Source organism: Folsomia candida, unplaced genomic scaffold (genome assembly GCF_002217175.1).
Source record: "Folsomia candida strain VU population unplaced genomic scaffold, ASM221717v1 Fcan01_Sc005, whole genome shotgun sequence".
NCBI lineage: Eukaryota > Metazoa > Arthropoda > Collembola > Entomobryomorpha > Isotomidae > Folsomia > Folsomia candida.
In genome coordinates, this window is record NW_019091197.1 from 4,751,303 (window position 1) to 4,764,139 (window position 12,837).

General features: G+C 36.7%; 2 protein-coding genes across 2 annotated transcripts; one reads left to right on the top strand and one right to left on the bottom strand.

Annotated features, from left to right (window-relative positions):
* The first annotated feature begins 8,455 nt into the window (after positions 1 to 8,455).
* Positions 8,456 to 10,117, top strand: LOC110850388 (gonadotropin-releasing hormone receptor). Its single transcript, XM_022097821.2, has 3 exons — positions 8,456 to 9,033; positions 9,149 to 9,365; positions 9,759 to 10,117. The coding sequence occupies exons 1-3, from the start codon at positions 8,545 to 8,547 to the stop codon at positions 10,115 to 10,117; spliced, it is 1,065 nt and encodes a 354-aa protein (XP_021953513.1). The 5' UTR covers positions 8,456 to 8,544.
* A 1,751-nt stretch (positions 10,118 to 11,868) lies between these two features.
* Positions 11,869 to 12,685, bottom strand: LOC110850276. The gene is made up of 3 exons (XM_022097726.2): positions 12,422 to 12,685; positions 12,218 to 12,349; positions 11,869 to 12,127 (listed from the first exon to the last, which is right to left on the bottom strand). Exons 1-3 carry the CDS (start codon positions 12,458 to 12,460, stop codon positions 11,960 to 11,962), a joined length of 339 nt encoding a protein of 112 aa, XP_021953418.1. The 5' UTR covers positions 12,461 to 12,685; the 3' UTR covers positions 11,869 to 11,959.
* Positions 12,686 to 12,837: the final 152 nt, after the last annotated feature.

Consider the following 12,837-nt stretch of genomic DNA (forward strand, 5'->3'; position numbering starts at 1 on the left):
AATACATACATACATATGTATGTATATAGTTGCTCGGATTCGCATGCAATACTTACATTGTGCAAATGTACACTGCAAATAAACTGGTGTCAATTCCGCGCGGTGTAGTCACATATAGACACCACGCGGTGTTAATTGCCCGTATTAACACCGCGTGGTGTCTATATGTGACTACACCGCGCGGAATTGACACCAGTTTATTTGCAGTGTATGTATGAGCAAGTGCTACATATGTATATGTATGTATGTATATGAACATTATGCTGCATTGTAAGTATGTACATACATTACCCATCGTGCAAATTTCAGTAAGGTTAGTTTTCCCATCTACGTAGGTGTTTTATTATTGATTTTCAAAAGGTATGTTCCGCACTGTTTCTGACCAAAATTTTGATGAAATAACAAACTTTAGATACATCTAGGATGCTGTGATTTTTTTCAGCCCTTTAGGTTAACATTAACACTAGCAATAAATAAGCAAACTTTACCTCGACGGAAAAAATGTCACATTTGCAAATTAAACATCGTAGTGTGATTTAAATTTTATTGCTGGAGGGGCAATATGTGTCGCAGATTTATGATTGAATGCTTAAAGTTTACGATGGAAACTGCTCAACACAAAGCACAAATACAATTGGGTCGATAAGTTCAAATAAAGGCGAAAAGATGTCCCAGACAAAAAAGTCGCCAGGATACCCAAAATCGGTTTCCACCGCAGAAAACCTCCAGAAACTTAAAGACCCAATTATTAGAGATCCACGATTGAAACTGTCCTATTTAGCAGATGAGATGGGTGTTCCAAAACCAATAATTTGTTCCATGTTAACTGAAGACTTAGGTATGAAAATGGATTCCTTCTGTTGGGTATCAAAATTGCTTTTGGCATCTCAAAAACAAGATCGAGTTGCTTTTGCAATGCAAATTTTGAGCTTTTAAATGAATACTGGAACCTGTATCATATTTTAGTAGTTGAATAAGATACTTGGGTTTACTATTATGACCCGACGACCACACAATAATTCATGCATTGGAAGCACGGGGGATTTCCACCACACATAAAAGGAAAAGTGCAAAAATCTGCCAAAAAATTGATGATCATCAGTTGGAAGGATACCAAAGGTCTCCTCCTTATAAAATTTATTGCTAGAAATACTACGATAAATGGGGTCGCGTATGCAGGAACCCAAAAGGAGCTGCGTTCTGCGGTTGAAAAGAAACGCGGGGTCAAAATAAAGAGTTGGCCTTTTTTTAGACGACAACGCGCCACCAAATACCTCACTGTTTTAGAGAGCTGATGCAGACGAAAATCGCTTTACCTGCACAGACCACCCCCCGTGCAGTCCAGACAGGACCCTTAGTGATTATTATCCGTTTCAAACGTTGAAGAAAAACATCAGGGGGAAACGATTTTAGGATGATAATGGAATCAAGTCGTAAATTTTTGCATATTTTCGAGGTAAATTTCGATGATTTGTTGCGGGTGTTTCTTTTAACCGATTGAGCTGAAAAAAATCACGACTTCCAAAATGTTTTTGAAGTTTGTTATTTCATCAAAATTTTGGTCAGAAACAGTGCGGAACATACCTTTTGAAAATCAATAATAAAACACCCACGTATAGTTTGTATATATATTTATTATTTATCACCTCTCATGATCCGAGAAACATAAAATAGCGTGTGAAAATTTTTTCAGAGAAGTATTGGGGGTATTCACCGCAAGTTATCTTAAAGTTTGTCTAAAAAATTCTAAAAAATGCCTAAGTTGTAAAAAAAATAGGTTTAAAAATAATTTGCGAACTTTTCTCTCTCCAGGATAATACAAATAGTTCTAAAAATATCCATATTTCGATGGGAATATTCTAGTTTTCTGAAATCGTAAATATTTCAACAAGAATTTATGGGTGAATAATATTTGCATTGACTACATAGACACTGTTTAGGAACGACTTAATTTAAGTATGTATGCACGAAATAACCAACGAACTTAATTAAGGTTCAAAGATAATTTTACCTTAAATCCTACTTACAAGTGATGCAATTATGGTTAAATGATTAAAAAAAGTCCGTGATTATAAGCACTATTCTTATTTCTATTTCTACACTATTCTTATTAGAAAGCAGGAAATTGATCCTAAAATGCCTTGTACATAAAATATGAAAGCATTTATTAAATTAATTTCCCTGACGAATTAAGGAATTAATTGCAATTATTCGCTTTCTCTTCTTAATTTATTCTTCTTCGTAGCGTTAATCGAAATCCATTCTCACAATGTAAAAATATTCCAACTTTAAACTTGCACTCTTCGAAACGTTGGTTCGTTTTGACCCCAAAATTTCGCAGGATCCAAGAAAGTAGTACCTTCAGTTCCAGCATAGCGTACTTTTTACCTTAATTGTGACATAACGAGAATTTACAAACTTTTAGCATGAAATTAATCATCAATTATGTCCATATTCCGCGTTACCAATGCATCCACGCAGGCCACCCGAAAATGGGAAGAACTTGTCATTTATTTCACCCTTCAAATTATTTTCTGCTAGAAATCTCTCCGGCTGAAAAGTATGCGGATTTGGCCAATGGTCTGGGTGACGATTCATTACCCAAAGGTAGACAATAACGTCGACCCCTTTCGGCAAAACGGTACAATCAGGTAATTTAATATCTTCTCCTAGTCTTCTCCCCACGGGGGCTGGAGACGCATCGATTCCATGATAACCATCTCCAAGTATGTAGGTCAGACTTGAAGGATGAGATAGAGAGCTGAGAAAAAGTATCAGGACACTAGGTAATTCGGCCTCAAAATGGTCAAAAATGATTTTTTGAAATCTCAATTTTTTGTATGATGTTGTAAACATTACTAACGTTAGGGATTCGCGAAGAAACGAGACCTTAATACATTACCCACTTCGTTTTTAGTCTTTTTCGTCGCGCCCGCCATTTATGCTTTTTCGGAAGACTTTGCAACTTCATTGTTAATTTTCTCCCTCCGTAACCAAAATTTTCTTTAAATTTCGACTGTTTCACAAAGCTGGGAGTATGTCTTCTTACATATAGCCCAATTATTTTTATTGGGCTATAATAAGTGTTGAATGTGAGACTTTCATTTTTCAACGTCAAACTGAAATTTTTTTTCGATTTTATCCTTGATAGTTGTTGCATTGTAGATTGGTTCAAGGTCCGACCAAAAAATTGCATTTTATATTTTATTCTACTCCATGATGAAAGGAATCCGACGGCCTATCACATTTTTCTGTAAATAAACCTGTTCGTTCTCACAGCCCTTTTGAACTGAAGGGTCCGAAACATGCCAAAATTGGCCCAACGCCTGCCAAACCTGAGATTTCTTGATAAATTTTGAAAAACATTTTTATTTCTCGTCGGTTTTCAGTTGAGACATATATTTCCCATGAAAAAATTGCCTTCCCGGAGTTTCTGTCTCGTTTTTGAAGACGTAAGACTCGTCGCCAATGACCAAATGTTTTGGTGAAATTTGTTGTAAAATTTGGTAGGGCTTACGTTCACCATTTTTTCTTGACCTTCCGTATGTTTTGCTGCAGATTTTTTTGAATACGCTTTGACCCACAACTCATGAGCCTTCATATGATGTGCATAGTTTGAATTAATCTTCGACTTCATGGCCGCATCAGACACAAACGTGGAGCGGTATTTTTCAAAAATAAATTTAATCGTTTTTCATTTTCAAGGGGTCAGTATGGTGGTTTTTTCTTGTGGTGGCTTTTTGAAGTTGACATTTTCTGATTCTCCATACTTTTTTGCGTATGTTTTAATTTTTGCACGGCCAGACCTTTCTTCCTTGAAATGTAGTCAGGTCTTCTCCGAGTCTTTGTAACTCAAATTTTGGTACTTACAAAAAATCGTTTCTCGACTTCCTCGCTTTGAACTTATGTAGGAAATTTATTGTTCAAGGAAAACGTATGAAATTTTTGTCAGGTGTGGCTGGATATATTTAGCATATTCTATAAAAATTTCAGATTCCTACGACCATTTTTTACCGCCTTCCTATTGAAATTACCAAGTGTCCTGATACTTTGTCTCTGCTCTCTAATTCACAGTTTTAGAAATTATCCTCAAAAACCAAGTCCAACTCGGTGTATTTGTATACTCCGCGTTATATTTCTGAATGGAGTGCGAGCAAATATAAGGTTTGGATCGTAACGGTGGTGGTTGTTTCATATCCCTAAGAAATTTACGGCTGGAAAATTGCAACTTTCATGTAATCTGTTATTTTATGTACATATATAAAAAAAATATAGAATTTAGATACTGAAACATAAATTTGCTACTTTTTAGCCCGAGTCAGGGCTTATGGAACCGTCATGTCCGTCCGTCTGTCTGTCCGGCACGATAGAGCCAAAACGGCTGAACCGATTGACTTCAAATTTTTACCACATGCATATTGGACAAAATTAGGAAACGAGTTCGAAGATGGGCGAAATCGGTCCAGTGATTGACCGGTGGGGGTCATCGGAGTAGGTGGGGTCTTATGCACCAAAATTTCAAAATTGTCGTAGAAAGCTGAAATTTGGCACAGAGGTTGCTAATGGCTCCTACTAGATAAAAATGACTTCAAGTTGGAAAAATTTTCATCTTGAGCGACCCTATGGGGTGACCCATACCGATTTTCAAAAACCATCATATCGAACTGAAATTTGGTGGAGAGGTTGCTTATGGGGTTTAATGAAAGAATATGATATGATATTGGTAAAATTGTTATCAGGAGCGACCCTATGGGGTGACCCATACCGATTTTTAGAAATTGCTTTAAAAAGATGGAATCCGGCACAATGATACTTAATGGCTTCTAATTAAAGAATATGAAGTTAAAAGTGAGCAAAGTGCAACCAGAGTGACCCTATCGGGTGACCCATACTGATTTTTCAAAATCGTTATATTGAGCTGAAATTTGATATGGAGGCTGAAAAAGTGAAAACCACTGTTGGATAGTACATGCATACAGCTTAGAACTTCATGATGTTAAAGAAGCCCACTGGTCATGGTGGTCAAGGCACATGATTTGTAACTAATTCAAAAATTTGGTACCAAATAGTAGAAACTATCTAACAAACTTTTCCACAACACGGAAGTTGGTGATATTATGTCGGTCGGAAAAAAATTAGAAGTGGGCTCTGACTTATTGATTCAGGGACTATGTCCCTGACTCGGGCTATATGGAGTCTGCACTGTAGGTTTTTATTTTGAAATAAGCAAGGACTGAATTACACCTGATGTCAAAAATTTAAGACTATATTTTTCAAGTGCATATGCAATAAACCGTTGCAAACGAAATGTAGCAAAGGGGTGAAAACACACCGAATTGTCTTTGTGGCAAGCCCACAACGTCTTTCTGCACTTTCCCGTCATTGTCTCACATTACCCTACGTCTCATTTTGCCCCGTTTTGACACCCCCACCCGCGTACTTCAAACCTACACGACAATACCTTTCAATAGACACCCCACATGACAAAAGTAATTTTTTCGACATTCGACACCTCCCACACTGTCATGGAGTCGTCGCACGTCGAAATGATGGCGATTTCTGAAATTCCCATCCAAAAATACGTCTAAAACGGTGGAAACGAAAAATTCGACACGTTTGACAGTTGGCGTCATCACCGTGGCGCCGTGACCTTACGACCTACGACGCCCATCTTCGAACTCATCCATACTTCAAAAATTAGAAACACGTTGACGAAAACCGCATGCCGAAATACGAAACCATTCTAAAGTTATCGTGGATACAGACGGACGGACAGACGGACGGACGGACAAGACATTTCCATAAAGGGGTTTTCACCCCTTAATAATGTGTATATGTATGCATATGTATATAATTAATGTGCATATGCATATAGCGACAATTACAATGGTAGCGTGAAACCATAATAATGAAAACCAGGTATCATTTTACCTATTCAAGTTTATAAACAATTTTGACTTTCACAAGGCCGAATTAGCACCTGCTGCACGTATTGACACGTTTGACTACTTGAGAAGAAAGCAGAAAGTTCTAGAATGATGAAAATGATTCATTGCACATATTTAGTGAGATACTTTCATCATCATATTGTTCATATACGCACAACACACAACAATTTTGTTCATATAATAAGCTTTTCATCTACGAGAAGCTCAACTCATACTTTCTCATGCGACTAATTCGTCTAATTTACTTTCACTAATGAATTGTCGAAACCTGCTTTGTGCAAAATCTCCTATGCAAACTACTTTTCGGTGTGAAGCAAATATGAGAATGGGAATCATTGCCTCAAAAGTAAAATGCACTCCGAGAAATATATTGCCTCCGGTTTATTGGACTGTATGTAAATCAAACAAGCAGACTGGTGATACATATTTGGTTTGTTACCGCACGTCAATAATGGGTCATTGGATGTTAACGCATCGCTGGGTGGTGACTTTCTAGTGATTATCCACTACTATGCATAGTACATATGCAGCAAACCCACATAGTTTTATTTTGTCACAGATTATGGTTCCTTAGAATCGAGTTATTGCGCAATTGAAATTGTGCCAATATTTCAAGCAAGCTCAAATGTTGAGACCAAATCCTTTATTACATAATCACAACCGAGTTAAGGAAAAGCTAAAATCTTTCAATAAAGACGTGACACGTTCTTACATATGTCAGCAGATTTCTCATTAAACATGTTTCTTGTGTGACCTAAATAAATTGTAGAACTAAATCGAATATTTTTTAAAATATTTGTGTCTGCGATCGTACAAGTTATTCTTTTCATTTTGTGTGTCAATTAACGACATCATATTGATCCAACCAGAAGTCTGGTTTAAAAATATTCCAGTTTATGGTAAAAAAAACTGATGGGAAGCGTCGCAAATGAAGAGGATCAATAAATTTGTTCCAGAAAGGTTGAAGATGAATATTCATTGTTTTCTGAGGAACGGTTTTCCATAAAAGAAATCAAATGAAAACATTTCGTTTGAGCTGCAGAGAATATTCTCAAGCTCAAACTCATTTATGCGTCAAGTCATGCTTGACATGAGTCAGTTTTGTTTTCTATCAATTTTTGTCGTGATTCTACATATGCAGGGTTTCGCGTGAAAATTTCCATTCGAGGAAAATTGACAAAGTGCATCCATACATAGCCCGTCATTTCGCGGTGATTATCTAATCTATTAATAATACATGTACGGTACGAGATAGGAGAATCAATATGTATGAAATCAAGGACGATGGGTCCGGCTTAAATGATCTTATTGTTAGCAAAGATAGAAAGTTTATAGATCCGACCAATATAGGCCCTATAATTGATAATAAGTATGCATGCATGGCTCGCCCACAAATCTTAAGTACATACATGGTCTTTGATGGTGGAAATCGAAATCGCGAAAGAATGCATAACTTAATTATTTGCATATTTATGTAGGTGAAAGGTTGATTTAAAGAATGGTTGATTGAGCATCAATTTCCTCCTCCGATAAGTTTCCTTTAAGAAAAGTGTGATTGCATAAGTATATGATACGGACTGATACGGTATATGGCGAAAGCTTATAGTTAATTACATACGTATCGTTTAATCTATTGAATACTCCGTTTGTGAGTAATTGAATGGGAGGTTCATTTTTGGCTCTATTTGACAAGTGTTCATGTGGCATTGTGGTTAGCAAATTATCTAAGAATTGAAATATGTAGCTGGATAATACATATGCCTGCAACTAGCTTAGAATTAGAATGATTAAGCGGGTGAATAATGAACTAATTTTTATAGAGTAAATTTGAACTAGAACTTGTGGAGTGAAAAGCGATGAAGTTCTGTATTTATCTACTTATTGTTATCTACGAAAGGTTCTCTGTCGAGTAGTACAAGGTCGATGTAATATTTGCATAAGGTTAAAAATTCAACCATTATACCCATACATGTGTGGAAGTCACTTTTTCTTACCGATTTTACCGATTTTACCGATGAGCGACTATTTATTTAGACAGTTAGGCTGTTGCCACAAAGTGAAATATATGTATACAAATATTTAAGTATATATCTAAATATGTATGTGGAAGTCTTCCTACTTTGTTTTTCCAGCGAAAATATAAGACTCATGAAAATGACCGTGGTCATCCAATTAGTTGATGAGCATAGAAGAAGCAAAATTTGTTATTAAACACAACAATATCCGGTTTCACCAACTACATATACTTCTCATTCTCCTCGAGGACAAGATCCTCTTAGACTTACAACTAGGCTTCCTTACTCTTCGAGAAGGTAATATTGAAGCACGAGGCAGCTTTCTAAAAATGCAGGCTAAGCTCCAAAGAGAGAAAGCATGCTTTGTGGAGTCGAAAAATAATGGAACCTGGCTTCAGTTGGGATTTGATCTCTCAATTGGCAAGACGCGAACTCATTTCTCCTCCTCGACTTTCTCATTTTTTGCTTAACTTTCTCCACTCACTCAATTTTCAACATGCCATAAAAATTTTAAAAGCCGACTGCCGATACTTTCTCCCCAAAATACCATGGGGAAGCGTTAATATAGTAACAAATCTAATATGTCTCAAATTTTGGACACCAACAATATCACGGGGTTTTTGGCCGAACTATTTCCTACCTATTTCAACCAAATGAGTCAAATTTCTCGAAATATTGTAATCGCTTACACCTTTCTTTTCATGGGGTCAGCTCTCCTAAACATTTCCGAGATAGTAAAAGTCACGAGGAATCGACGCCACGATAAGGGCAGGATTACGTACCTTTATCGACACCTGTGCATTTCAGGACTAATTGTCACTTTCACTTGTATGTTGGCCAACTTAATTTTGAAGTTGACCATTCATTGGTACGGGGGAAACCTGCTGTGCAAAGGGTACCAATTTCTGCGAGCATTTGGCCTGTATTTGAGCTCGTTAGTGGTCATTTGCATAAGCATTGACAGATATTTTGCAATAGTGTATCCCCTCAAGTTTGTCAGGGCGGAGGATAAGGTCAAACTACTGGTGAGAATTGCTTGGGTGATTGCAGCAATTTGTGCAGTGCCACAGGTTCGTGCATATAAAATTTATCTTGACACGAAATATTGTGTTAATGTGTTTGAAAATTGAGATATTTGTTTTAAAAAAGTAGTTGGTTGATTTTTTTTCGAAATTTTCTTGACAGATTGCGATATTCCGCAGTATTCCGGATCCCAAATTTCCATCCTTTTGTCAATGCGTGGCGACAATGAGCAGGAGTGGAGGAGAGTTAATCTACAACATATTTACACTCTCAATCCTCTACTTTCTCCCACTTGCCGTCATCGTCTTCACATATTTGAGTATTGTTCGAAAACTGTACGACAGAGGAAGACGGCATGACGAGGGAATGATTGCATTAGGTAAGACTATTATAGGAACATGTAATAGCTCTATGCTATGTACATACATACATACTAGCTCAGAATGAAAGTATGTACAAAATTTGTACTGTAAATATGTGTCCACAGTATTTATTGACCTTGTGAGAGATTTTTTAAAACATGTTAAACATGTAGCGAACTTTGTGTACGATTATGTCAAATTGTTAACGCCGCAATATGTATATATGTACATACATAACATGTATAGTACGTATATACATACATACACATATTGTGTGTATTTGTGTATATGTATGTAATGCATAATCTCTCATGTAAATGTTTAAAAAAATTACCCCAAAATTTCTCTCGCCTGGCCAAGCATATGTACCTGCATCACATTGCGATACCGTAAAATTTCAAATTTTACAGGTACCAGGTGGAAATCAACCACAGAGCCACATGTCCTCAGTCTTGACGACACTGCACCCAAAGGAAGTCCCAAATCTTGCAAAAGCGAGAGTCCCAGAACAATGTCCAACTTTAAAAGTGATTTTCCTAACGTGAATTTCACCCTTCGTAAAACCAAATCGGAATCGCACTTGCATCGACAAAAATCATGTCAGGGGATAATTCCGCCTCTACGGACCAATCGGCAACTCCTGAGGACGAGTGAAGGTTGGAGATTACTTTTACAACGGGCGAAATTTAGAACTATTCGACTCACCTGCATCATTCTGACGATATTTCTTACCTGCTGGACGCCTTATGTCGTCATGACTTTGTGGTAAGTTAGTTATGCGCATTTTTAATACCATGGAGATGTCGAATATAGGAATGTGTACCGTGCTGGTATATATCTACATATAAAATAGCAATTCATACATAGCTGAGAAAGTATTTTCATCAATTCGTTTAAAATGGTAAGAAAAGGTGCTGTTATTCTCTAATTAACAAAATGATTCTTCCATTCTTTTATTTTGTGAAGGTTTTCGGGAGTCCTGTAATTCATTTGGGGTCTACTTGGTGAGTTAGTTATATGCACATTAATGAGCCATGCCACTGCAGAAACGCTTAGCATAAGAGATATATCTAACATAATTTTAATCATATCCACCATCCCATCAATGAATTTGCATTTTAAGCGAGGAATATGTCAGCCTTTGTGTCATGCATTTCTTACATTTCAGGTGCTCGATTAATCGTTCAATTGTGGAGAAGGAGGATGGATGGCTTCAAGAGGTTCTTTTCCTACTTGCATTGACAAATTCTGGGCTAAATCCAATAATTTATGGCAAGTTTGGGAAACTAATCCAGTGCCATTCTCAAAAATGTGAGTCTGGATGCTGGTGTGAAAGAAGTTATCGTGCTGCGTCTCGATAAGGACGATTAATAAAAACCAATTTTGTAAAGAATGAGATGATTTTTGAAATTTAAAATATTTAAAGATTTAAATATATATGACCGAATACTTTTTTAAATGATGTAACCAACTTTTGCTTGCTGACTATGAGTAAAAGATGGTAAATCAAATGAGTAGTATATAAAATACAAATTTATTTGCATATACATACATACGGTCGAATTTTTATGGCCCGTCACCTCATTTACATATTTTGACTCATTCGCGAGAGATAGAGTTTGTTCAACATGGATAGCCCGTATCGCCGAAATTGGGCATCGTGAGATTTATGCAAATGAGGTGACACGCCTAAGTAAGAGGAGAGTATGCATATATTTAGTAGAAAATCATGTGCAGAATTTGTAGTAAAATTTGGATATAAAAAATAAGCGTGTTTTATGCAGTCTAATAAATGGATATATATATATCCATTAAACATATATATATTTTCCACAAAATTAATTGATATGATATGTGCATTACATTAAAACATAAGATGTTGCGACGTGCATAAAAGTAGTTACATAATTAATGTTTATTAAGTAGCGTCAGCTACTTATTGTGATCGTTTTGTCCGTCCGTCCGTCCGTCCGTCTGTCCGTAAGCAGGATATCTCCAGAACGAGTCAACATAGTCAAACCCCGTTTTCGCCATTGTGCTTCTAATTTTTAGTTCTCGGTCGAGTTCGATAATGGAGTCAATCGGACCACCCCCCACAGCGCCAGGGGGTGTGGTCCAAAATTAAATTCACGTTAATTTTCATATGGGGTATCATTTTAAAGGAAATTTCGCCACGAATTCAAGGACATCAGTATTGTTGACCTTATGACCTTGACGACGAGGTCAGAGGTCAGGAAACATATAATTATCATATGGGGTGTCATTTTAAAGGAAATTTGACAACGACTTTGAGGACGTTAATATTTTTGACCTCATGACCTTGAGGGCGAGGTCAAGGGTCAAAAGATTCATAATTGTCATATGGGGTGTCATCTTAAAGGAAATTTGACAAGGATTTTGAGGACGTTAATATTTTTGACCTCATGACCTTGAGGGCGAGGTCAAGGGTCACAAATAAATAATTGTCGGATACGGTGACACTTTAAAGGACATTTAGATCATTCTGACGCTACTTTTTTATATTCGTTTGTAAGGGTTTATTTGCTTGTCAATTCAGTTTGAACTCGTAGACGATTAACGTTTGCGATTGGGTGCTGCAGCAGGAGGGGAATTAGGAGGCAGGACGTTTGAAAACTGGTGGTGCTTGCGCCATGGGGATGTTGTGAGCAGGTGGGGCTCCAGCCAAGGGGATGGGGGTATGCCAATCATACTGTCCAAGCAACCTCCACATGACTGCAGTCCTCTCCTCTTCCAGGTCGTTGTGTAACATGTACAGATACTATAAATTATTTATAATGAGGTTTTACGTTTTATGAAAACGTTTATATGAATTTAGAATATGTTTCACTTAATAGGGAAAATGACTTACGGCAAAATCCAAGCGCTCATCGTCTAATCCAAAAAATTTGAGCCTATGTTGGTGAATTAAAACATGATTTCGTTTAAATTTTACTTTCCTAGTCAGCTTGGCTACAGCCTCCAACAGTCTCTCTCGGGCTTCCTATATAATCAAAAACATAAATCATACTTTTAGTAATGTCATAATGCAATTTAGAATAAAAGAGTTTGTTACCGAATCGTGTCTTCGTATCAAACCAACTAAATGTTCCATGATGAAAACAATAGAATCTTTTTAAACTGAGTTGGTATAAATTTTGTTTACAATAAAACTAAATTAATTTCCTGCAGGAGGGTAAAAATTTAAATTTCAATAGACTTGGCTGCAGTCATCGTTGGTTTCTCCTCAAAATCGTCTGCGACAAAGTTTAACTCATATTTACAACGCACTTGCGAGCCACTTTTCTCGGTCAGCAAATCTCAACTTACCTCCAGCCAAAGAAGCTATCGTGCTGCTCTCGATATGGAAGATTAATAAATATAAATAAATATAATATTTTTGAAGGAATGAAATCCGTTTTTGCAATTCGATATTTAAAGATTTATGAAGGAATACTGTTAAAAATGTTTATAACCAACTTTTTTTTGCTG

What these genes read in the sequence shown, in the direction of transcription:
- LOC110850388 (XM_022097821.2), top strand. Translation starts at nt 8,545, where the DNA reads ATGTCTCAAATTTTGGACACCAACAATATCACGGGGTTTTTGGCCGAA. An exon ending in CAATTTGTGCAGTGCCACAG is followed by an intron (nt 9,034 to 9,148) that starts GTTCGTGCATAT and finishes TTTTCTTGACAG; the next exon opens with ATTGCGATATTCCGCAGTAT. An exon ending in CGAGGGAATGATTGCATTAG is followed by an intron (nt 9,366 to 9,758) that starts GTAAGACTATTA and finishes CAAATTTTACAG; the next exon opens with GTACCAGGTGGAAATCAACC.
- LOC110850276 (XM_022097726.2), bottom strand. Translation starts at nt 12,460, where the DNA reads ATGGAACATTTAGTTGGTTTGATACGAAGACACGATTCG. An exon ending in TGATACGAAGACACGATTCG is followed by an intron (nt 12,350 to 12,421) that starts GTAACAAACTCT and finishes TTGATTATATAG; the next exon opens with GAAGCCCGAGAGAGACTGTT. An exon ending in ATGAGCGCTTGGATTTTGCC is followed by an intron (nt 12,128 to 12,217) that starts GTAAGTCATTTT and finishes AATAATTTATAG; the next exon opens with TATCTGTACATGTTACACAA.